The sequence below is a fragment of the Balaenoptera acutorostrata genome, chromosome 14 (genome assembly GCF_949987535.1).
Source record: "Balaenoptera acutorostrata chromosome 14, mBalAcu1.1, whole genome shotgun sequence".
In the NCBI taxonomy this organism is placed as follows: domain Eukaryota; kingdom Metazoa; phylum Chordata; class Mammalia; order Artiodactyla; family Balaenopteridae; genus Balaenoptera; species Balaenoptera acutorostrata.
In genome coordinates, this window is record NC_080077.1 from 11,878,110 (window position 1) to 11,904,247 (window position 26,138).

Here is a 26,138-nt window from a genome sequence, read left to right on the forward strand (position 1 = left end):
TGATTGAAGCTTCTATCAGTTCTGTTACATTGTATAGGGAGTGTGGAATCTTAGCTCAGGCTACTATAACAGAATACCAAGGCTGAGTGGCTTAAAACAACAAACTTCTCATAGGTCTGGAGGCTGGAAGTCTGAAATCAGGGTGCCAGGATGATTGCTTTCTGGAGAGGACTCTTCCTGACTTGCAGATGGCTACCTTCTTGCTGTGTCCTCACATGACGAGAGAGGGAGCTCTGGTCTCTTCCTCTTCCTATAAGGGCACTAATCCCATCATGGGGGCCCACCCTCATGACCTCATCTAAATCTAACCATCTCTTAAAGGCCCCATCTGCAAATCATCACATTGGCAGTTAAGATTTCAACACACAAATTTAGGGGGGATGCATGCATACCATAACAGTGGGGAACATAGAATGCTGCCCAGGAGGAGGCAAGGTCACAGTGCAATCCCACTGGCCTCCTAGGGGGAGCTGTTGGTCAAGGTCAAGGTCAACCCTGGCACCCAACATGGATCTTATGGTACCTTTCACTAGTGAATGGGTTCCTCTTTCAGAACTACATCTTTATGATCAATACTGAGGTTTTGAGACCGGTGCTAGAGATTTTGGTTTCACCTCCTGTCAATAACCACCATCTCTATAATTCAGCAGTGACGGTGGACACAGACCCCCAAGTAAGGCAAGTGTCCCCCTTTGCTCTCTAATATAAACATGTGGCATTCATTCTGTAAGCTCCTCCAGATGACAGTGAGGTAGTAGCAATATCTCAGCTAACATCTCAGAGCACTTACTGCATCTTTAGACTTTGAGCTAAATGCTTCCATGAAACCTGTCCTTTCATCTTCAAAATAATCTCATGGATTATTGTTCTGTGTTTTTGTTTTTGTTTTGGGTTTTTTTTTTTTTTTTGCCATTTCAATGTGTGATAATCTAGACTCAAATTACATAACCTGCTCCCAGTTACACAGCTTGAAGGTGGTGAAGCCAGGAGACTAGGACAGGTTGCAGGACTCCAGGCTCACAATGTTTAACTACTATGTTATATTACACCTTCAACCTGCACCCTCATGTGCAATTTCCTTCCTTAGAAAGGAAAAAGCCCCTTGGGTGCTCTGGGTGATAGATAGATAGATAGATAGATAGATAGATAGATAGATAGATAGATAATTTTTGTCTCCATTCCATCCTCAGGAAATTGATTTTGGGTCTAAAGAAATAAATGCAGGTTGTATTTGAGGATGTGTCCTCCGCTGTGTTTGTGGGTACCTATCCAGGCCATGGCACGGGAACCTCTGATGGAAGAGTCTGGCGCTCTGGTAGTAAAATAGATAAGTAGCTTTTCTTATTTCATTTCCTGGAATTGTTTATCCAAAAATAGCATGGGGACATTTCCTACTGGGCCCAGATGACCTGGTCCACACTCTCTTAAAGAGAAGCCGAGGCTGTGGGAAAGGTGGGGATGAGCTGGAGCTGAGACCCACGCCCCCCCCAGATTGGCCATGGCTGAGTTTATCTGGTGGTTCGTGCTAGGAACGATGTGACAGCGAAGGCCTGTGACAGGCCACATGCATACAGAACTCCCTAACCCCATAACAACGTCCTGGAGCGGTGCCCTACAACATCTGGGGATCCATTAGATCTACAAAAATGTGTGGGCTGAGTCCTGTAAAAGAAAACTTCATTACTACAGAAGATCAGAACTTTTTCATCATTTTACTGAGGATGACTTTCTGTGTAACAAAACCTTTTAAAGTTACCTGAGGTATTTTAGGCCTCTGTTATCCACTATAGAATTCTGAAAGCCATGCTTTATACAGGTAACCGATTTTAGGGTGGTTTTATTTTTGGAGACTGAGGCGGGGCGAGAGTTGGGAAGCACAGATCACAGACGTGTAGCCTATTGTTTGGGACGTTTGTTCTACCATTGACCAGACCCTTCCTACTGGAGGAAACACAGAGGTGGGAAGCCTCTGTCCCTTCACAGTGAGCGACCCTCACTATTAGAAAGATGAAAGGGAGTCAAAGTAAATGTGCTTTTTCCTCTCTTCAAAGTCCGTTTTCTTCTTTTTCTGCCCGAAGCACTTCACCGGAGCCCATTCGGTGCCCCTCCATTGCCTCTTGCACCAAAGCTGCCCAGTGTCTCCTGTAAGTCAGTTACAGAGGGAAAAGCACACAAAGCCATTACAAGGAAGCAGAATGTATAAAAGGCTTGGCGAACCCTCAGAACACTGACACACAGCTAAGCCACAGGAAAGTAAGGACAGGAATGATTTCTGTTCGAAAGAATAAGGGTCAGTAAGTGGAGGAAGCTAAGATGTGATTGTTTTTCAAGTAAGGGTGATTGGGACTGGATTGGAAATTGACAGGTTTTTTTAAAAACACGATTTTTTGGTTTGTTGTTTCAGATGAATGTATTTTTAGCATGTTTCTTAAAGAGTGAAAATAATAGAAAATAAGTCATTGATGTTTGTTTTATACCAAATGCACCATTAATATTCTTAGATCAAACAAGCTACTAGGGGCAGGAAGTGGGGGGAGGAGCATAGGTGAGAAGGGCATTAAATTCAGTTAGTTGGTTTTTATTTCCACAGGGAGCAAAGCGAGTTAAAGGCAGGGCTAAGAGTTTGAAAGAGTAATTTAAATGAGGCACTATACAAGGTGGAAAGAAAGAGGATAGCAGTATTCATCACCTACATAGGATATAAAATCAGCCTCTGGCCTCCATTCTTCCTTCCTTCCCCTACCCCTCCCCGATTCACCGCCCAGTCTATAAAAATGCTGCCAGAATGGTCGGTCCAGGATCCTTCCTCAGATGACATCATTCCCCTGCTGGGCACCCTGCAGTGTCTCCCCACCTCACTCAGAGTTAAAGTCAGGATGGCCTCACAGCCCCCATCTGCACCTCCCCGCCTTCCCCTCAGACCTCACCTCTCGCTGCCCACCACCCCCTAGTCCCCTCCACCAGCTCCTGGCTCCTCTCTGACAGCTCCCACCCCGGGCCTCTCCCCTAACCATTCAACTCTCTCCACGTCTTGGATTCAATATCCCTCTTTCCTGGTCCATTTGACTCAATATTGCAGGACTTTGCAGTCTGCCTTTTTTTTTTTTTTTTTTTTTTCAGAGTACCAATCACCCTCTGACATAGGGTTATATATATTTTAGTTGTTAATTTATCATCTTTCTTCTCCCTCTAAAATGCAGACGCCATGAAGACAGGGAATTTTTGTCTCCTTTGTTTGCTCTTCTAGTTCCAGAGCTGAAAACAGTCTTGACACAGAGTGAGCATTCAGTATGTTCAGTACATTCAATTCAATTCTGTGAATCAACAAGGCTGAACACGATCATCAGGAGGGAACCACTGACTCCGTTTTACAGCTGAGAAAAAGCTCCTTTCGGGGTAGGGGAGCTAAGATACCTAGGGATTATTATTAGTCCTGAGATTAATATTCCAAGAACCCTTCCAAGCAGCAACTGTCCAACAAATATGTAGGCTCTAAGCTTTTGTTCTTCTTCAGTATTAATTTCATAAATTCCTGCACAAACCTGGAGAGAATAGGCAAGATACGTAGCCTTGAAACACGTTCTGTGATTTCTTTTTCCTCATGAATATGATCTGTTAATTAAATCTCGCCTGTAAATTTCATTATATGATGATGGTGAGCTTGCAGCCTGGCGGGGGAGGGGAGGGTGAGAACACTGGCTATTGGAGACGATATTTCCTGGTGGAGATCAAGGTCGGCCCCCTCCTCTATCTGGTTAACCAGCATCTCTTTTGGGAGGGGGTGCAGGAAAGAGCAGGGGGCTGTAGGGGGTAGGAGTGTGAGAAAAATAGGAGAATTAATAGATCTATCTCCCATGGTTTCTTCTAGATACAATTATCTGAAACTCAAAGCACAAAATCTAAGCCTTTATTTTAGCAAACCCAAACTACTACTCATCACATGCCATTTGCTAAACACAGAGAGTTAAAGAAAAAAAAGAAAAGAAAAGAAAGAAAAAAGAAATGTTCCTCAATGTAAATTCATTATAGCAGTTGACACACAACCTCTGCCACCACCCACCAGCTTCCTTGGACACTGATATGTCTGGCTGATGGGAAACTTCTGGCTTGTGTGGCTTGATTCTGCAATTACCATAATCTCCACCCTCCGGAGGTCATGGCTGGTGAAGTGGATTAGTGAACAATCCTTTGGGTCTCTGGAGAAGGTTCAAATCCAGAGCTTAGGTCATAAGTGAAGATGAAGGGCGTTGGTCTAACAGTTTATCCCCCTTTGGGAAGAGTGAAAGGCACAGCTAGTTATGATTATTAACCTCATTCAGAAGAAGCACAGCCAGGAATGGGGTAAATTGATCCTCATCCAGAGAAACTGGCAACAGCCCACAGGCTCCTGACTCTGAATTCATTCTGGGCCTTTTCAAACACAATGTGAATTTTTTCAAAAGAAATCACAGTGTGACTATTTGTTCACTGGCAGAGAGAAGCGTGTTATTTTGCAGAAGTGCCCATTTGGGCTCAAATAATTTAATGGAGATAAAGTAGTCTGCGATTATCAGCACATTATGAAAAGAGGGACAGATCTGTTTTCTTGCCTTCTCTCTTGCCAGGTGTATTTCTACTGGATTTGCCGAGATCCAGGAGCCTTTGAGTGGTTTGCCGATCTCTTACTCTCGCTGGAAACAAGGATGAGTGAGCAAGGGAAAACTCACTTCCTGAGTTATCATATATTTCTTACTGGCTGGGATGAAAATCAGGTACAGATAAGACTTTGAGAATGAGCAATATTATCTAACTTGTCTCATGATAGAGCAAAGAGAAGAGGAATAATTTCAATAATGATCTACACGGTTATCTAGCAGCATGAAAGTATTATTTTTATGTTCTTTAAAAGAAAAAGAGAATAAAATAAAACCAGATAAGAAAGAGCTATTCAAATGGTAGCAATAAAAGCTACAGTTAATTTGCTGAGGAATAGAAAAGAAGATTGGAAAAAAGGGGTTGGTTAAAGGGAGAAAACCCCAAGTTTGGAAATCCAAGAAAAATTATGTCATTAAAAGTTGCATTTGGGGCTTCCCTGGTGGCGCAGTGGTTGAGAATCCGCCTGCCAATGCAGGGGACACGTGTTTGAGACCCGGTCCGGGAAGATCCCACATGCCACGGAGCAACTAAGCCCGTGTGCCACAATTACTGAGCCTGTGCTCTAGAGCCTGTGAGCCACAACTACTGAGCCTGTGTGCCACAGCTACTGAGTCCGCGTGCCTAGAGCCCGTGCTCCGCAACAAGAGAAGCCACCACAATGAGAAGCCCGCACACTGCAATGAAGAGTAGCCCCCGCTCACTGCAACTGAGAAAGCCCACACCCTGCAATGAAGACCCAATGCAGCCAAAAATAAAAAATAAATAAAATAAATAAATATTTTTAAAAGCTGCATTTGAAATTTAGTAACATCAAGCAAACATTATGGATTGGCTATATTGTCTCGTTGAGTTCCGAATTGGTTCTAATTCTATGTTTTGAGCTGTTCAGAGTTAAACAGAAAAAACTGACAGGTGTTGACATTCAGCATTTTGTATTGTAAACCATGTGAGTTCCTACAAAAAATAATTATTATGAATACATGATTTATCTAGAGATTTATTTTTCTTAAGGCATTCTTAAAAATTGTGTGCACGTATGTTTATTCACCTAAGATCAAAATGATCTTCTGTTGGGGCAGGTGTTCTGCTGTGTCCATTAATATGTATTAATGACATATTAAGGTTGAGTTTACCAAAAATAATGCATATCAAAATATTGCACTATGGTACTATTTCAGTGTTGATAGTATTGAATGATAACTATTACATTTCCAATCTTTTCTAACTCCTCAAATATGGAAGGTAACAATGAAGTGATTACTAGATTATGACATTTATGTCCTAATCAGCACTTCTGTGACAGCTACTATAGATATTTAAGGAAAGTGTGTTTGAGCCAGAGATTTGCATTAGTTACTAAATTTACAAATGAATGCACTCCTGAGAGCCTCTCTCTCTCTCTGTCTCTTACACACACACACACACACACACACACACACACACAAATTGGCCCTATAGAACATCACTGTAATTTGACTCTGTGCTTCTGCAAATGAATAAGACTTTGCTTGAAATTCAGTAGCTAAACAATTTTTTAGGGTCTTATTTGCAGTCAGCCTTACATATTTATTCCTCTGGGATACTCTGAAATAGAGGTTTCCTGGGAATTAGGCTCGAAACATCTTCATGAATTAAATAATGTTAATTATATTTTCCAAACAAACACTTTTTTCTTATTCAAATGGGATTTTTGACTAATGATCCACTTGGTGAAGTACAAACACAGCCTTTGTCTTCTGCTTTCTGATCCTGTGCTGGCTCTTCTGCTTCTAAAGTGAATCGATCCCGAGTGTCCATCTAGGCAATCCCAATCACTTGGAAGTTGCAAGACTGAGGCTCTGTTTGATTTTGTGACAACACAACTCTACCCCATCCCATCCCTGCCACTTCCAAAAGTACGCTGTAAGAGATACTTTTCTTCTGGATACGAGCAAATTAAAATAGACATGTTCTTAAATTTTTGCCATGACATGTTGGAAATTCTTGAGATGCTTAAATTTCAGGACAAAATAATTGGTACATGCTGTCAGTCAGGAATCAAGAGGCTGTTTTAGAAACAGCCAATTGCTAAACTGAATTCAACAACCTCAAAGTGGCAGAATGACAAGAACAGAAGGGACAGATGGAAAAGGGCAAATTATTATTATTATGAAGGGCAAATCAACAGGGTTTGGAGATTAATTGAACACTGGGCTGAGAAATATGGAGCAAATATAATTCCAAATGTTTGAACATCAGTGATTGGTAGCTGGAAGGTACCACGGACGGAAGTGGGAAAAACTCTTTTTTCTACTGAATAATGCCCAAACTTCTTAGCAGATATTTCCAGGCCCCTCCTGACCTGACGGCAAAACCCACTTGTTCTATAGAATTCCCATCATTTTCCCCTGGCACCAGAGCCACCGAACAACACATGTTCTCCCATCACACCAAGGACTTTCTTGCTTCCATCTCCCCTCATACTGTTTCCTTTCCCTGACATGTCACTCAATGCTGTCTGTCCCTCCTGCTGCCTACTTCATGGAATCATCCTTTCAAGACCAGTCCCCACTAAGGCCTTCCCCAGTTCTCTTAGTCAAAATTACTTGGGGCTTCACCAGAGTAACGTGCTTACTTCTCCAGAGCACTTCGCTTCTGTCTCTGGTAAAGAAGGGTGGTGGTCTGAATCAGGGCATAGAAATTGTGTACATGGTCTGCCTCTCCCTCCAATGACCAGTGCCTCACAGAGCAGAGACCTTCTGTCTGTCTTCTTTGTACCACTCCATTCGTAGCCCTCTGCCTGCCTATGGAAATCACTTAACAGTTGTACGTGGAAGTAACTTGAAGTCACAAATTATTTGGAAAGTGAGATGATTCATTTTGAGCTATGGTGGTCAATTTGAAGGAACAAAAAGAATTCTACATAAAAATATGTTTGGGGAGTTTGAGATGAAGAACTCTACTCAAGCAGGAAGATGAAGGCTTGGGAGAGAAAGTTTGAATTCATCTTTGTAGATGATGCTAATTGGATTGTGAAAATGGAAGCTCTTTGGGGAGTAGTGTTCCGAAAGAGATGCAGAGAGCTGAGCTAGAGACTGGGAAGGCAGCTACATATCAAGACAGGAGAATATGATAAGAAAATAACAACTACTGTTCCTTTCTTGAATCAGAGAGAATTAGAAGAACTAGAACTTTGTAATGCAAACAGAATCAAGAAGAAGCAATGTTCAGCCACATGGTGGAGAAGCCAAGGAAAATAAGGCCTGAGTTGGTCATTAGATTTGGCACTTAGTCTAAAGGGAGTCAACTGTCTCTGCCTTCTTATTCTGCCCACTGCTGGAACCAGCTTCCTCTAGAGCACCAATCCATCCTACTGTTAAGCAAAAGGCTGTGGAGATGCAACACTGCCATTCTAATCTGGAGGCCAATACAACTCTGACCCTGAGTTCCAGTTCTGATAATGGGGCTTCCGCCAGTTTTCCAGGCTCTGTCCTCAACTACCACCTCCGTTCTTATCCCTGAACTCTTGTCTCATATTTCGTGCTTTGAAAAACTTGCCTAAGAAGGGGGTCCTGCCCCACTCTTGCCAGTTTTCCCTCTCTTGCCTGGAGTCCTCTTCCCAAATTCAGTTCCTGTAGTAGCCCTGCTACCTAGGCTCAGACTTGCCTGGTGCCCACTTCCTGCAGCCTGGATATCTGAGACTCCACCAAAGTCTGCCACCGTCTACTGCCTGTTAGGGTGCAGCCTCCCTACCCCTGGCTGCTTTCCTAGACTGATGTGAAGGCCAGCCGGGGAAGCCAGTCTTGCAGCAGGATCGTGGGGTAAGAGTTGGGCCCAGCAGGGCTGTTACCCATACTGGTCAGAGGATGTGAGCAAATGAAGCACCAAAGGGTAAAAACCCACGAGCTCAAGAGCTGTGGTGGGGTCTGAGCAGAGCAGACACATATCCCAGGCGGTAAGAAGCAAGAATCCTTCTTACCTACCAGAGTTGAGCATGGGCTGAAACAAATCATAGCAACTTAAAAAATCATCACTAGGCACGGCTATTCCCCAGGCTCTTATTTATCGACCACTTGATGCCTGGGCGCTTTCGTGAAATTTGAAGGCAAGCCGTTGGCCACAGGGCTCCAGCCATGCCCCTTGCTAGTTCTGGCCACCTCTCTGCTTGCCAGACTCAACATCCTCCCAGCACTTGAACCTGGACACAGACCATTTCACCCCAGTAGGCAGATCTCACCGTAAAATCCAGCTTCACCCTGGGCGTTTTCTATCACTTTAATCTGTCAGGGCCCTTCTCAAATCCCCAGGATTTACTGTGAAGTGAATGGGGACAGAGCTAGAGATTACTTTTTGAGAAATTCGGCAGAAAAAAAAAAAGGAAGTAGCTTAGTGCTTGCTTTCCTTTACCCCTTTTTGCTGTATTACTCTCATCCTTTCAAGAAAAATCTTCTTTCCAGGCTCACGTTTCTGCACATCAACCAAATAGAAGGCACTTTGTTTCAATAGTGCCCAAGGTAGACTACAAAGAATTTCCTATAAAAAGTTGTGTATTAAATCTACAAATGAGCATAATTACTTCATCCTTCATTTATTAGAGGTTCCTTTTCTTTTTCCTCCAAATGTCATCTGATACCACAATTTTTACTTTAGGCCTTTCACATAGCTTTACACTGGGATGAAAATACTGACGTGATTACGGGATTAAGGCAGAAAACCTTCTATGGAAGACCGAACTGGAATCACGAGTTCCGGCAGGTAGCCTACAGTCACCCCAGGTAAGGCAGCTCTCTCTCCTCTGCCTGTTGGGAGCCTCCGTGGAGAGACAAAGGCTCCATTGCTGCTGGAATGGAAAGTTCTCGCACAAACCGGTTAATCTGCAGCAGTGGGCATCTTGTTTAGAGATAAAGCATCCACCTTAGAAAAGGTGGTCATGGGATATTTCAGGAACCACAAACCTCTGCTTGAGCAGATTACAACATCTGACAATTATCAATTCCATTGAAATTTTTCACACTTAAACCCAATCGAAGATGGTATTTCTTTATTCTGAAGTTTTATTGAAGTATAGTTGATTTACAATGTTGTGTTAATTTCTGCTGTACAGCAAAGTGTCTCAGTTATACATATATATATTCTTTTTTATATTCTTTTAAATTATGGTTTATTACAGGATATTGAACATAGTTCCCTGTGCTGTACAGTAGGACCTTGTTGTTTATCCATCCTATGTATAATAGTTTGCACCTGCTAATCCCGAACTCCTGGTCCTTCCGTTCCCCACCCTCCCTCCCCCTTGGCAACCACACATCTGTTCTCTATGTCTGTGAGTCTGTTTCTGTTTCATAGATATGTTCATCTGTGTCATATTTTAGATTCCATGTATAAGTGATATCGTATGGTATTTGTCTTTCTCTTTCTGACTTACTTCGCTTAGTATGATCATCTCCAGGTCCATAAGATGGTATTACTTTTTTTTTTTTTTTAATTAATTTATTTATTTATTTTTGGCTGTGTTGGGTCTTCGTTGCTGCACACAGGCTTTCTCTAGTTGCGGGTATTGGGGGCTACTGTTCGTTGCAGTGCGTGGGCTTCTCGTTGCAGTGGCTTCTCTTGTTGTGGAGCACGGGCTCTAGGCACACGGGCTTCAGTAGTTGTGGCTTGCGGGCTCTAGAGCATAGGCTCAGTAGTTGTGGCTCATGGGCTCTAGAGCACAGGCTCAGTAGTTGTGGTGCACGGGCTTAGTTGCTCCACAGCATGTGAGATCTTCCCGGACCAGGGATCAAACCCGTGTCCCCTGCACTGGCAGGCAGATTCTTAACCACTCCGCCACCAGGGAAGCCCAAGATGGTATTTCTTAAACTCCCTGTGCCTTCAAGAAATCTTGGGTGAACACAGTTGACCTCTAATTACTCAACTGGAGAACTCATTTATGCCAAACTGTAAACTGTATCTAGCATATCTAGCAAAGCAGACAAAACTACTCTACAACCAAGCAGGGATTTGGGGTGGTAGTAAGGACCCAGGAACTGGAGTCCTAGTGCCTGGGTGTAAATCCTACCTCTGCCGTTACCACCAATTTACCTTGAACAGGTTATTTAGCCTGGCACTGACTTAGTTCCCATCTCCTTAAAGTGCAAATAATAAAACTGTTTACCTCCTAGGCTTCTGTGAGGATTAAATGTGAGAATACTTATAAGGAGCCTAAAACAGTGCTTTGAGTTCAGTAAATGTTAGCTGCTATCATTAGTATTATTATTTTAATTATTACTATTACTATTATCATTATATGTAGAGGAAGAAGAGCATTTGCTCTGGGACTATAAGGCAGGACTAAAGGCTGATTCTAGAAGATTCTAGAAGATACTGGCTATGTGACCTTAGACAAGGCCTCACTGTAAAACATGAATGATTCTATGCATCCACAGTGCTATTTTCATATTTTAAAGATGTATAGTATGTTGAAGAGCTTCATAAAGGACCATGCACTAATATAAATAGTTATTGTCGTTATTATATATCGCCTAAATCAGTCTTTGTTTCGAACCCAATCATCTACAGATCTTGAAAGTAGCCTGTCCTAATACTGTCTTTGTTTAAAGAATAGTTTCCACATTTGAGGAAAGTCCTGGAGGGAGCAAGGGAGTGTGCCACGTGGACAACTGGGAGAGAGCAAAAGGGCAGCACGTGCCAAGGCCCTGAGGCAGGATACACTGTTCCTGGCATGATCCAAGAGACCAGTGAGGTTGTGGAACACAGCAGTTGAATGAAAGAGTAGCAGGAGAAGGCGTTTAGGAGAGACAACTAGGGAACAGTACAGGTCATTTTATTTGGATTTTACTCTGAGAGGGGAAGCTACTTGAAGGATTGAGCGGAAGAGTGAAATAATCCATCCATTTTATGTTTAATTGGATCCCTCTGGCTGCTATAAGAGACGAGATTGTAAGGGGCCTTGGACGGAAATGGAGAGGCCAGTGAGGAGGTGGCCTGGATTCGGGGGGCCACGGTGGAGGTACTGAGAAGCCTTTGGATTCTGGATATTTTTTGAAGGTAGAGCCAGCATGACTTGCTAATGGGTTGCATGGGAAACATGGCCCAAGCTAGAATGGAGTTCCCACCAGCCGAGGTGAGGACAGCTGTAAGGAGTGGTTGGCAGGCACGGGATGTCAGAAGTCCAGTTTCTCAACATGTTTAGCTTTAAGACGCCTGTTATACATCCAGGCAGGGATGTTGAGTAGGCAGATGAATATGAGTCAGGAGTTCACGGGAGAAGTTCAGATTGGAGATACGTGCTTGGGAGGTGTGAGCATATAAACTGTGTTTGGGGCCATGAAACTAGATGAGATGGAGAAAGAAGGAAATATAGATTGATGAGAGTTCCAAGAACCACAGTGTTTGGAGGATAGGGAATTATATTGTCTATTTGCAGGTTATGGAGTTCAATATATATTACTCATCACTATTTTATTAATCATGTTGTTTAGGTCTTCTGTAGAACCCATTTTCTATCCATTTTATCAGTATTGAACCAGTAACAGTAAAAAAAAAAAAATCTACTAAGGTATTTCTGACTCATTTCTCATTTTCTGTGATTTCCCTGTTGTCTTCACATCTTTCCCCCCAGTTCTGGCACTGATGCTTTGTGGCCTTCCTTTACAGAGGTTATTGCTTCATTAAACTTTTTGTAGTTCCCTAGCATTTTTCTGCTCTCTGGAATACTTTTCTGGTGAATATTATTCCTCTTTTGGTCAATTTGAATGCTGTTTTATACTTTTTCTTATATTCTCTTTGTGGCAGAACTATTCTACTTTTTTAAAAAAAATTGTCATTGAATCTGTTAGACTTCCCTGGACCAGCTATTTGAAGGAGGTTTGGTGAGGAGGGAGGTGTGCAGGAGGGACCAAATGGCTGCCCAAGGTTCATAACCTATCCAATTCCAGGGGCTTCCTTTGTGTGAATTCACTCTGACCTAAACTGTCGTGCGCTGTGAGGCCCCCAGCCAACCCTTCTGCACCCTATGCCCAGGCAGCCTTTGGGAGAAACCCTGGATCCAAAACAGTGTTCACTGCGGAGGCTCTGAACCCCTGACCACACCATGCCAGTGTCAGCCCAGGGAAGAGACAGAAGGAGTGCTTGTGGGGACTTACTCCTGATCTTGAATTGTCCTGAGAATAAAAGACTTCCAATGGGAAAGGCCAAGAAAAGCTTAATCTTTGGCTTCAGGGTTAAGGGAAGGAGCGAAAGGGCCAGCTGTACTACCTCTTCCTCACCTCGGGCTCAGCTTCAGATGCCCTATAAGAGCTGGCCAAGCCCCGTGATATTCAGTAGCTAAACATTTCCCTATAAGAGCTGGCCAAGCCCTGTGCAAGTGGCCTTGGGACTCTGCAGGCACCACTCCTGAAACCCAGCTGCTTCATTTCACCTCTTGCCTTGACTCTTGCTGACATTTGGTCTAGAATCCGATTCTCGCCCTCCATCTGTCCAAATGTGGTGCTTTGAACCCATCCCGGCTTCTGGAGCTCAGAATCCAGTTCCTCTGTGCTCCTTACTCAACATCCAGTCTGGGCTCTTAGACTCCCAGCCTCCTCTGAGCCCCGAAAGTCACCCTTCATCTCACACCCATCCGGTACTTCTCATCCAGAGGCAGAGACTGGATTATTATATCTGCAGTTTCCTTTAAAAATTATAGGTCAAAAACTAACAAAATGTTACAAGCTTCTATGTTACAATCACATTGGTATTTTCTCCTTTTGGAAAAGTAAAAATCTATTCATCTGATAAATGTTTTACACTCAGTTTTCAATTATCATGGGGTGAATGTTCCCACGTTGCAGGCTTTTGGCACAGACACATATATTTTGGTTTTTAAGTTTTTATAGATGAGACTGCCCTTTGCTATGATTGTCCCTCATTGACTCCTCACACTGTATTTGTTTATTTGTGTTACACATGAAGTTTGCAGCCCAGTGGGAAGGGCTTTCAGACCAAACCATTTAACTATCTCCCTTCCCTCAGAAAGGTGTGAGCCAGAAACACAGCATCAAGAGACCGAGAGGGGAACTGAGTTTGCACGCACTCTATCTCCAAAATTATATTGCAGCGTGCTGAAAAGTGAGTCTGTCTGATTTTGCAGGGAGTGAAGAGCAGAGAAGAGTTTGAAGGTGGGAAAACTATGTAGCTGTCACTTTTCTCGTTGCCCTTGTGAGGAGTGTTTCCATTCCTTTTCAAAAGCCATAATCAACGTGTAGTACATAAATGTATCTGAAGCCCAGTTGAATCTTTCAGCACAGCTGAAAACTTGTGGAAACTCTCTCTTCCTAATGGATGACTTCATCTCTTCCAGAGTAGAAGAAGGCCCCAAGATTTGGATGTCACTGAATCAAGCCTCTATATCATACTCCCTAGCCCCAAATTCTAAAAATAGTGTATTTGTAATAGATTTGGACTCTAGAACACTGCAACTTGTTATATAGCTTCAACTGTCAATGTAATTAACATCAGACATGTGTAGGCAAAGATCAGTTATCATTTTACCCATGGAATGCCAGATGCCTGGGAAGAGACAAGTCACCAGTAAAAGGCTTAGCACTACTCTTCCAAAAGACCTTTTAAATGTCCTCCTTAAAGTTTTGTTTTCTGCTGTGTAAAGAAGATTTATGTTTAATGAACTTTTTAATGAAGAAATCTTAGAAAGAGAATGCCAATAGAATCTAATTTTTAAAAAAGAAAATCTAATATTGAGAAGTATTTCAATATCCTGGCCTTTGTCCAGATATAAATAAAACACACAATTCAATTATTGTTCTGCACAAAGGACAAAGTCACATTAGTTTTCCTCAAGATGGTTATTAAAGAGATAAACGGTATGTTTTCCCCTGATTATGTCAAGGAGATGTTTGTTCCCTCCCAAGCCTTCTTGGCTACTCTTATAAGACAGGTCTGTCCTGTCATTAGCTCAGACCTCTTGGCAAAGATGGGCCATAAAGAATTGGTGGATTTGTTCGTGGCCTCAGAAAACGTTCTTTGTTCTTGAGGGTCTTTGAAATAGGCTGTCAACCATTTCTACTCATCAGCATGAAGCCAAGGATTCTTAGGGCTTACTCTTTTAAGAACATTTACCTGTTCACTTAAAGCTGGACCCTGTTCTTGTTATAAGAAGAAGGAGTTGAATCAAAAGAATAAAGGGAAGAGGGGCAAAAATGTTTTTTTTACAGAACATGAAAAACAGCACCAAAAATAAAGCTTGAAGGGAAGCAGATCAAAGAGAACAGTGCATGCTGTAAAGGAAGCAGAACATTGCAATAATAACAGTAATAGAGAAACAAATTGATGGGCATCAAAATGAAAACAAATAAGGAAAGGGAAAGAAAAAATTAAAAAGAGATCAAAGACCAAGAGTAGAAAATAGGAAAGTATATTCTGTTGTTTGTATGTGCAATTAATTTTCATAATTGTGTCAGCTGTATTACAAAAACACAAGTATATTTTTAAAAGAAAATCAATAAATAGCAAGTGGATATGTAAAAAGTAAGTCTTTTACTGATACGGCTAAACTCACACACATGTGACAATTGTTGTATATTGCTTAAGTTAGACAAGCACAGAAAATTACTCTAAACACAAAAACAATGGAAATTATTGTCTTAATTAAAATATAATAGGTTAATTAAATACATACAGTACATACACTGATACCTATGTCTTATTAATCTTTAGAAATGTGTATCTTATACAAAAATAGAAGTTATATATTTCATTTTTTGTAGATGTTCTCAATATGTTCCCAAGCTTTTGGCAAATGTTCAGAAAATCAGGAAATCGTTTCCGAGAAGGTAGACAGAATGAAAATAAATATATCTTTATCACATCTAGCTACTTTTTTGATAAACACACATTATGCGTGTACCCAACCTTCTGGATTTGTAGATCAGTTGTTTTTAATTAATTGAATAAAATGATTCCATGACTTCAGTCTTCGATCTTACATTTCACGTAATATTTATAGTTTGCCACTTTTGACTTACCTACTAATAACCTCACCATGCCTTTTAGGCATAAAACTTTATGCAACTAATTACCATAAAAACTTTGAAGGTTTGGCCATTTTTTTTCGTAACTTCAGTAGAAGTGTTTCTTTTCTCTGGAAGGACAAAATAAAGAAGAATACTACCATTTGTTAGAACAGCACAACCCAACCCAACTGTGAAGGAAGGTGCCAATTTACCATAAGACTGGGAGCTTCTAATCCATGCTGCATGAATGTATTTTAGACCACCCATTGTTTTCAGAAATGTAAAAATACCTTTATACTAAATCGAGTAAATGTGTCCATCTGGAACCACATTTGCTTGTGTGCACACCCTCCAATTCTCATTTGTACGTGCATATGTGCAAAATGTTTTCAAATGATATTTTTAAGAAATTAACATTCTGATTATAGCACACAAGTCTGCCTATCTAAAAGGATATCCTAAACATTCCTTACATGACTAAATTGTTCAGAATATTCAAAGAAATAGACTTAAGTGGAAATCCCACACAAAATAAATTATAGCTTCATAAGAAAAAGAAAACCACCATAAACTTACGACTGGATATTATTAGCATACGTAAATATACCTTTGCACCAGAGGACATCCAGCCCTCCAGTTGTAATCAAGTGAAGATTCAACGAGAATTACTGGCATTATTCCATTTGTGGTAGGTGGGATTAGGGAGGTGGGTGAGGACAAGGTGGATTTAACACTATTCTGCAAATTTTCTTTGGTGATATTATCTATCAAATCATTAGATATGGCAAAAATATTTGGATATTTCTGTGTGAAGTATTTCAGTGTGAAGGTGTATATTTTTTAGTGTTTTATCAGAGTAGGGGAGGGGACAAGACTGGCAGAAACATGGCTCTACCATTCCCAGGGATCCAATGCTACGAGTCAACTGCTTTCATTTCTCTCCCCTCTTTAACCATGACATCCTCAAGGGCAGCAACTTTATCTGTGCTCCTCAGAGCCAAGCACAGTAACCTGCTTCAGCAAGTGAAGGGGCCCCAAGAAGGATGAGGAAGCTAGGACAAGAGTGCTGACTCGCCAAAGAAGATGGAGTCGGTGGGAAGAGCAAGAGGAGGGTCTCAGCCGTGAGCAAGCACCATTAGGGACGCCTGTAGCCCCTAAGCAACAACTGAGTAATTAGCATGCAGAGGAAAGTAGTAGAGCAGGCTGCTACAAATCAATTGGGAGATGGGTTTAAAAAAAAAAAAAGGCCAACACAATTATCATCTGTGGTTATGAAAAAGAAGGTGTTGTACAAAATATAATTATGTGTTGAATCATTTGGAGGCATTTCTAATGAAAAACATTCTCTAGGAAAGATTAACCAGAAGTTGTGTCCATTGTCTGACACCGAGCTTGTAGCTCTTGTTGTCTTCTTTCTAAGCCTCCATAAATCCATGGGAAGCTTCTGTTTATCGATTTTATTTGCAGAATGCACTCAGGGCATAAAGTAATTTGATTTTTTTTAAATGGGGTTTAGGGTCTGCCCCTACAGGGTTATAATTTACCAAGCATAAAAGCCAACACAGAAAAACAAACATACAATTTAAAGAGAGCAGGGCTCAAGGCAGCAGAACCTGGGAAGCCAGCAAGATGGTGGGATTACTCCCAAGCACACCCACTCTCCCATATATCTGCTGGGCGGAAATCTCCTGGGAGGTGACATTTCGGCTGCCTTTCAGGCATGGCATCGCTGAACTGTTATGAAAAATGCATCAAGCCCACAAAAAAAGAGCACAATAGTTATTTAGCAAATAAGAGGGGGACAGGAGGATTTTCTTTATGGTTTATCAGAGCTAAAACTAATGCTGTTAATGTTAACCATCTTTGCAGCTTGTGTAAAATTTGTCCTTTTCCCATGAAAGTCAGCAGCCCAGACTGACCAATGCCGCTAATGTTGTCCCTAATCCAGTGCCTCCCGTGTGTGCAAACTCTGCGGCTTGCAGGCTGTAACTGAAGAATAATGCCTTGTGTTTTTATACTTCTTTTAGAGAGAATCTTTTCTTTTTTTCATTCTGAGCAATCGTGGGTAATTAAACTTTATAGAAGAATTTTTTCTTTACCAACACCATTAGGGTTCTGTTGCAGTTGTCCGTTGCCTCATAAAAGAAAAAAAAAATGCTGCCGCATCTGTGCCTTAACCAGTTTGTGGGGCTTCTCAGCTCCATGCTTCACAGTAAGCCTTCGTGATGAGAAAGCTCCATACTTGAAACCACAAACGCCGAGGAGGGGAAGCAAGACAAGCCAAAGAATGCCATGTGTGGGGACAGTAATGCAGAGAGAGCTAGTGAACCACTGGCCCTTCTGCCTTAGTGGAAGGTAGATGATGAATGGCCTTTGTGAGACTTTTTGGTCATTGCATAACCATGACAGTCACATAAATACAGAAACGTGTGTACTCAAGCTGTGTAGTGTAGTAGCCACAACGTCACAAGAGGCAGGGTGACTGTGAACTGCTGTGGACACCAGTGGTACACCTGGCAGCCAGCAATCAGAATCCTTTGAAATGGAGTCTTAAAGGCAGAGCATCAAAGAGCATCTTCACGATCTGCAAACAGTCACCATGGCTGCAAACGAAAGGGCGATCTTCGCCTGTTGGGAATGGGCCAGTGGGCAATCTCTTTGGTGACACCTACACTAATGGAAAAATATCACCACCCATAACAATGTCTTTGAATGTAGATGCAAGGATGCCTCAGGGCAGCAGACTCCCCAGTGGGAAGCGTTTTGCCTGACCCGTGTATCATTCAAAATGTTGCAGTCCAGAACTCAAAAAACCCAGCGCAAGCGTGCTGATCCAGGACGTCTGTAATCACTGCTGGGTCAACAGCCCACATCGCATCTTGCGGTCAGCCTCGTGGAGCGGGCAGACATCGTGTGGGTCATAACGTAAGACAACGGTTCCCAAGAGCTCACCATGTGCTAAGTCTGGTCTAACCCTCACAGAGGCACTAGGAGTTTGGCATAGAACTGTCCCCATGGAGAGATAAAGAAAGGGGGGCTTTTAAGAGATGAATTAACATGCCTTAAGTTTCCCAGCAACGAAGTGGTGGAACCAGTAGCACTCTTAACCGTTGCGTGATGTTTCCATAAACACCTTGAAAGTGCTTCATTAAGTCATAAACATAATTTTTCCAGTGGGCAATACTTTCTGAAAAAATATTTTCTCAAATTTAGCCATGGGAATGATGTCTTTAAAAATAATACTTATACATTTTAAACATACTGTCATTTACAAATGAATCCACTTGATAAGTTCCTTTGAAGCTAGAGTTTGAAATGTAATTGAACCATCAATTTCTACCATGGATATTATGGTCCTGGGACACATAATTAAATGTGGATTCAATTCATGGCAGGGAATCATATTAATATACAAGCTAAGAAGAATGAGACTATAGAGGCATTTCCCAACAAAAACGGTCTGAGGAGGTAAAGGTGGTGTAGTGAGCTGGTCCCGGAGTCCAAGGAATTTCTCGAAGACAGTGTTCCTCAAAGTGTAGCTCATAGTGCCATGTGCTTTAATGTCACCTAGGGGCCTTGCTAAAAATGCATTCCTTGGATTCGAGCCTGGGACTCTATGTTTTAATAATCTGCCTAGATAACTTTATGCACAGCAAAGTATGAGAACTTTTGATCCAGACTAGAGCAACTAATTAAGCTTGTGCCAGAGATTGCAAAAATACTACAAGGAATAGTACAATGCAAGATAAGGGGAAAACATGGTCTCTATAAGTCCCTGTAGAGACCGGCCCCTCCCGATTTCCAGAGACAACCTGAATCCTGGTGCTGACTTATTGTTTATATATAACGAGAGCTGGCAGTTGTGTTTACAAGGGAGTTGAGCAGCCCTGGGATAGTCACTATATGCAAAAGTACCTCTTCAACACTGTTTTCTGAAAGGCCATAATTAGAGATGACAACTTTGGGGTGACTCCATTCTCAGCAATGTGATTTTCCTTTCCAACTCTTCTTTTTGACCTTCCTTGAAAAGTAAAGTAATTCCAAAGGGAGAAATAAACTTAAGTTGCTAGAACTTTTGTGTAAATGTTATCAACCATGAAAAGGCAGGGTTGAATAATAGTAATAACTAACAATTTTAAAACCTTTTGGAATGCATCATCTCATTTTGCTTTGGATAAAACATACCACGTAGTCGTTATTATCTTGGCTTTAATCATGCGGAGATTGAGGTTTAGAGTCTTACTCAAGACCACGCAGATAATAATGAGCGGAGCCCTTTATTCACTCCTTCAACAAACATGTATTGAGTGTCTACTGTATGCTAGATACTATTCCGAGCGGTAGGATTACAGTGATGAGTAAAACAGACCAGGTGCCTGCTCTCAGGGAGCTTGCATTCTAATCACCAATCCAAGAGGTGGACCAAAACTCCAGGCGATATCACCTCTATATTGAAACGCCCTCACCTGCCCTCATGGCCCCTGCCAGCCTCAATCTTCTTGGTCTCACCTACCTGTGTGATGCAGGGCATTACAGGACTCTGGGAACCTGTGGGAGAACGTGGTACTGAAAGGAGGAGAAAAAAGTCTAAGAAAAAAGGAAGTGGGTGGAGAAAAACAAATACATAAAGTCACAACCGCAGCTACTCACTGTCTGTATCATTCTGTCTCGGCTCCTGGCTGGCCTTGCCCTGTGTAACACGTTCTCCCCTTGTCTTACCTCTATTGCAGCAGTAACATTGGAGTGTTCTTCTGTGGACCCAAAGCTCTCTCAAAGATAATTCAAAGAATGTGCCGCTTATATTCATCAGCTGACCCCAGGGGCGTTCATTTTCATTATAACAGAGAAAGCTTCTAGACTTTGGAGGAAAAAATCCACATGTTGTGTGAGTGGCTACAATCATATAGGTCAAGAGTCGGGAAACTTTTCCCATAAAGGGCCAAGTAATAATTATTTCAGATTCCGTGGACCATATGGTCTCAGTGGCAACTACTCAACTCTGCCATTACCAGCACCAAAGTAGCCCCAGGACCTCAACAAATGGGCATGGCTGTGTTCCAGCAAAATTTTATTTATGGACACCGAAATCAAATTTCACAGTATTTTCTTCTGTCATGAAATCTTCTTTTGATTCGTTTTCAACAATTTAAAAATGTAAAAGTCATTCTTGGTTCGTGGGCTGTCCAAAAAACGGTGGGCCAGATTTGGCCTGTAGGAGGTAGTTTGCTGAGCCCTGATATAGGTCATCTTTCCCAAGCTTGTTTTCGTGCTTAACAATATGTCCAAGTGGAGACCAGCATGGCTGCTTGGCTCGAAGCCTCCTTTAGAAGTCATTTCAAATTTCATCTCCCTGATGGCAGAGACATCTGCCTTGTATCCAAACCTGATCTTTTCTGCTTTAAACTTAAGCTCCTTTGTGCTTTTTTCATCCTCTATAGATCTGAGAAATCACCAATGGAGGTTATCTTTCACAAAAATCCTTTCTATACTTGAAAATGATAATAAAATCATCCTTTACCTATCCCTTTTCTAGTCCAAACAATACTGAACTCTTAACTTTTCAGCCTAGGATATATACCCTAGCACTTCAATCATTCTTGTTGCCCTTCTTCAAATCCATTTTCATTTCTTCACATCCTTTTAAAATGTGTTGACTAAAATGAGACATAATGTTCTAATCGAAGCATGACTAGTAGTGGCTAGAAGTGTGATTTTTTTTTTTAGAGCTTGTGTGACATATGCTTTTCAATGCAACTAAATTCTGTTTGCCTCTCTTTCTTTCCTTGATTCCACATTCTTTCTCACTCTCTTTTAACAAATCTTTTTATTACTATCACATTTTGATCTATGATCATCTTGACACTTATACCCCAACTCAACTTCTGCCCCACAAACATACTGGGATTTTTTTTTTTTTATACTCACACTGAGCCAGTCTTTCCATGCCATGCAACTGTTTTACCCCCAAAGTGTTCACAAAATAATCCTCATAGGGTATAGTTTTCTCTACTATTATCAATTATTTTTTTAGAACTTTTCTTTCTAATATTTTGAGATTGTTTTCACGTCTAGCACCAGTGACTAATACTGGTATTTAGCTCAGGAATATCTATAGATTTAATTAGTGATATCTCAAACCTTTTGTTTAGATGTTCAAGCTTAGATTCTTTTGTTTGGATTCAAGTTATCAAATCCAAAGAACTCCATCATGAATTCTTGTAACTGCCTGTTACTGTGGGCACCCACTTGGGAATATGTTAACGATAACTAGCCATTGAGAATGGCACATTACCCTGTACTTTCTTCGCTTAAAAATAACGTCATATACAATGAAACAAAAGCATTTATTGAAATTAAAATAGACTGTGTTTTACAAGTGCTTCTTATCTTTGTAGACTGCCATTTTGCCATAGAACAGAATTAAATTGGTGTGACATGATTTGTTTTTACAAAGTCAGGCAACCACTTAAGTTCTTTCAGGTATTTCTAAATTATAAATTGATCATTTCTTTTACTTGATCCTCAGATATTCATGTTGATTCTATAATTTCTAGGGTATATCCTTAACTATATTCTAGGAAAAAGTTGGGTATATTCCCTGATGTCTCAAAAATTATTTCTACTAATTTTGCATTGGAATTTATTAGTATCTTTAAGTATTCCTTGGTGAATATTATTCAAACACTAATTTTAATATACCCAATCTTTCTGTCTATTTATTTCTCCATTTAAGCTTGATTCAGGCTTTACAACTAGGAATTTCTGCCGTCAAATGTATATATCTAAATCTTTAGCAGGAAAATTAAATATATTAAAAGATTTTCTCTTGATCATATTCAGTTATTACTTTTCTTTCCCTGTCTATTTGTAAATAAAATGCACTCTCTGGTCAACTAATTTTGTCTAATAAGTATACTTGTCATTAAAAATAGATTTCAATCTCTGTACATTTCTCTTAATTTTGTTATAAACCTAAAACTGTTCAAAAAATAAAATTTTTTGTTAAAAAAAGATTTTGCTGCATTTTAAAAAATCTTTGCTGTTTGCATCCCTTTTTAGTTTTGAGCTTTAGGTTACTTCTCTACATACTATGTAGAATCTGACCTATCTAGATAGAAAAATTACCAAAAAAGTCAGTAGATTTCTTTAATGCAGCAATAATCAAATAGGAAATGTGGATTTTTTAAAAAAGGAAATACTATATTCAAAATAGAAACAAAAATGTAGCAAACATAAATTTATTTAACAAGAATTATGCAAGATGACTTGATAATGAGCAAACATTTACAGAGAGATTTTTAAATGGTTAGAAATAGCATGTTCCTAAATAGGAATATTAAACATACCAAAAATATTGATTTGTTCCAAATTAATTAATAGGTTAAATAAAATTACAATCGAAAATTAAATTCTCTTTAAAACTTTTTGACATGGTAGATATGCTAAAGTTTACCTAGGAAAATATATAAGCAACAGAGAAGCAAAAACATGTGAGAAAGAAAAGAGCAAGCAAAGGGAAGAGAAGAAAAGAGGAGAGGAGAGAAAGAAGAAAAGAACAGAACAGAAAGGAAGGGACGAGAAGGAAGAGAAAGGAAAAGGAAATTCAACATCCAGAGCATCACTGTAAAACAGAAGACTGTAAAGTAACCAGAGAGAAAACGCTGTTACTTACAAATAAACAACAATAAATTGGACAGCTGCCTTTCAGAAGCATCAGTAGAGACCAGATGATACAGAAGTAATATCTTCAAAGTGCTGAAGGAACACTATTGAGAATTTTGTGTTTAGTGAATTTACTGGTCAAAAGTGAAGGCAAGGGCTTCCCTGGTTGCGCAGTGGTTAAGAATCCGCCTGCCAATGCAGGGGACACGGGTTTGAGCCCTGGCCCGGGAAGATCCCACATGCTGTGGAGCAACTAAGCCCATGCGCCACAACTATTGAGCCTGTGCTCTAGAGCCCGTGAGCCACAACTACTGAAGCCCGTGTGCCTAGAGCCCATGCTCCACAACAAGAGAAGCCACCGCAATGAGAAGCCCACACACCGCAACGAAGAGAAGCCCCTGCTCGCCGCAGAGCGAGAAGCCCGCGTGCAGCAACGAAGACCCAACGCAGCCAAAAATAAATTAATTAATTTAAAAAAAATAGTGAAGTCATAATACAGATATTTTCAAACAAAAGAAAATCCTGTAATTTATCTCCCTCACTGAAACAACTACAAAAGGATAGATTTAAGGAAGGAGGAAGTTCAGTTAGTGAGATACAAAAAGCAGTGATGAGCAAAGACAGTGAGAAATATTTTGTCAAATCTCTAAGCATTGGCTGTAAAAGAGAGAAATGATTATTTCAGAAGGAATGCTTTTAAAAAGCAAAACTAAAATACTGGATGACGATAATATGGAAAATGGGAAGATGACACTAGAATTGAGGGATTCTAAGGTCCATATAGAATTGTTCAGGAGGAGCCAAGAAATATTGACTAAATGTAGCCTTTTATTAAGTTCTATAAATAACTTTAAAAGGGATAACCTGAAATGGATTCCCTGCTCACCACCATTCCTTGTAATATAATTTCTCTATTCTTGAGTTTTTATTCAGCCTAAATGACTAATTTGTTGAATTAATTGTCAAGCAATATGTTTCAAGAAGGACTCATGAGTGTTATAGTCCCTGACTTAGTTCATATTTGAGAATGTCAGTCTGTTGCTTTTTCACTCAACTGACAGTTGGTTGCATCTGGTGCTCTTAGACCATATTCTTTTCCCCTCAGAAGTTTGCAGTATTACTGTGGTGTTTTCTGTCATCTAATATTGCTGTGGTGAAGTATGAGGCCAATTACATTCTTTTCCCTTTGAAAATAAATTCCCTTTTTTGCCTAGATGTCTAAATAATTCTTCTTTATCTTTGAAGTTCATAACTTTTTGGTAGTGAATACTTCATACTGATTTTTCCTGTATTACAGTGTGCTTTTCTGAATATTTTTTCTTCATTTCAGGAGAATTTTCTTGCATTAGGTCTTTGAATACACTTCTATTTCCTTTGTCTTCTTATTTCAGAGACTTCAGTTATCCCTATACTGGATCCTTTTTCTTGTATATGAATTTTTCTAATTAATCTCATTGTCTCTTTAATTTACTTGTGGCTTCTCCTATCTTCTTACTGGTCCACAATCTCTTTCTGAAATGCTTAGAGCCATATATGTTTTGGAATTCAAAATTATTTTGTATTGTAGAAAATAAATGTATATTTCATATATTGCATAAACTCCCAGTAGAATCAGGGGCAGCACCCAGCACTCAAAAGCTTTAATGATTTTCAATGAAAAGTATAAATATGAATATTCAAATTAAGTGGGATAAATAAAGATTTTAAGTAACTTCATATCTGTTCAGGACAGGTTATGCTGCCAAGTAGGTGACCAAGAAAAACCCTCTAAAATTCTTCATTTTTAAAATTTTGAAAGTTCAGCTTAGGGAGAGATTATGGGCTTGGAATATGCTTTCAGTAGTAAATATTACTGTTTACAATTTTTTAATTAGTTCTGTGAAGAAGCTGTTCGGAGCCCTTTGCTACTTTAGACCTGCAGTATCTCTGTTGATCTCATTTTGTTGTTTTATAATTCTGTCTTTTTTTCTCTTTCTTATTAAATTAATGTGCTCATTAAGTTCTCCATTACATGAAGGAATATTGAGGAATTACCTGAGTTATCATTTCTACTAGACTTGGTTAATTCATTCTTATGGTTGTTTTCTCTTTTTTCCTGTAGTATGTCTACAAAGTTGCTATGCTCCTTGTATTTTTTTTTTACCTTGTTCATGTTAGTTACTCTGTCCAGTTATTTTATTGATTCTTCCATATTATGAATACTTTCTTGGGGTTTTTTTTTTTCCATGCCATCTCTACAACCACCTTTCTCTCCCTCTCTCTCTTTCTCTCTCTCTCTCTGTCTCTCTCTACTGTAACAGCTTTACTGAGGTGTAATTCACAACCATAAAATTAACCCACTTAAAGTGTACTATTCAGTTGTTTTATATTAACAGAGTTGGGCAAGCATCACCACAATCAATTTTACAGCAGTTTTACCATTACAAAAGAAAACCCATATCAATTAGCAGTCACTGTTTAGAATGTACACTATATTCACGTACAGGTTTTTGTGTGAATCATGTTTTCTCCTCCAAAGTTTGGTTTAGCCTGAGTATTTCATGTTTTATCCACTTTTCTGTCATCTGAGAGAACAGTAGCTGGGTTGGAGCAGAGTGTAAGAGAGGAGGGAAGCTCAGCTTGGGTGGTGTACAGACTATCTTAGATTTCCTGGGCTCCATTTTATCTTCTAAGAGTATACTGACTGTCTTGTGTCTTGGTTTACTCCAACTAACTGGGCGAGGGAGGGTGTAGTGTATTTCCATGGGGAGATACTCCCAGGCTTCAGGCCATTTTGGGGGAGTTAAGTGTGAAGCTTGGATCTGTCTCTTCCAACAGGGAAAGTCAGCTCTATTGATTTCTTTCCCTCTCCAT

At 40.3% G+C, this 26,138-nt stretch overlaps 1 protein-coding gene across 1 annotated transcript in view; it reads left to right on the forward strand.

Moving 5' to 3' along the window:
• The window catches only part of NOX3 (NADPH oxidase 3), a 57,808-nt gene extending 37,328 nt beyond the window's left edge, over positions 1–20,480 (forward strand). The window contains exons 12-14 of the mRNA XM_057528053.1: positions 4,605–4,751; positions 9,265–9,389; positions 20,354–20,480. Of these exons, the coding sequence (XP_057384036.1) occupies positions 4,605–4,751; positions 9,265–9,389; positions 20,354–20,480 (399 nt within the window). The remainder of the gene's footprint in view (positions 1–4,604; positions 4,752–9,264; positions 9,390–20,353) is intronic.
• The last annotated feature ends 5,658 nt before the right edge of the window (positions 20,481–26,138 follow it).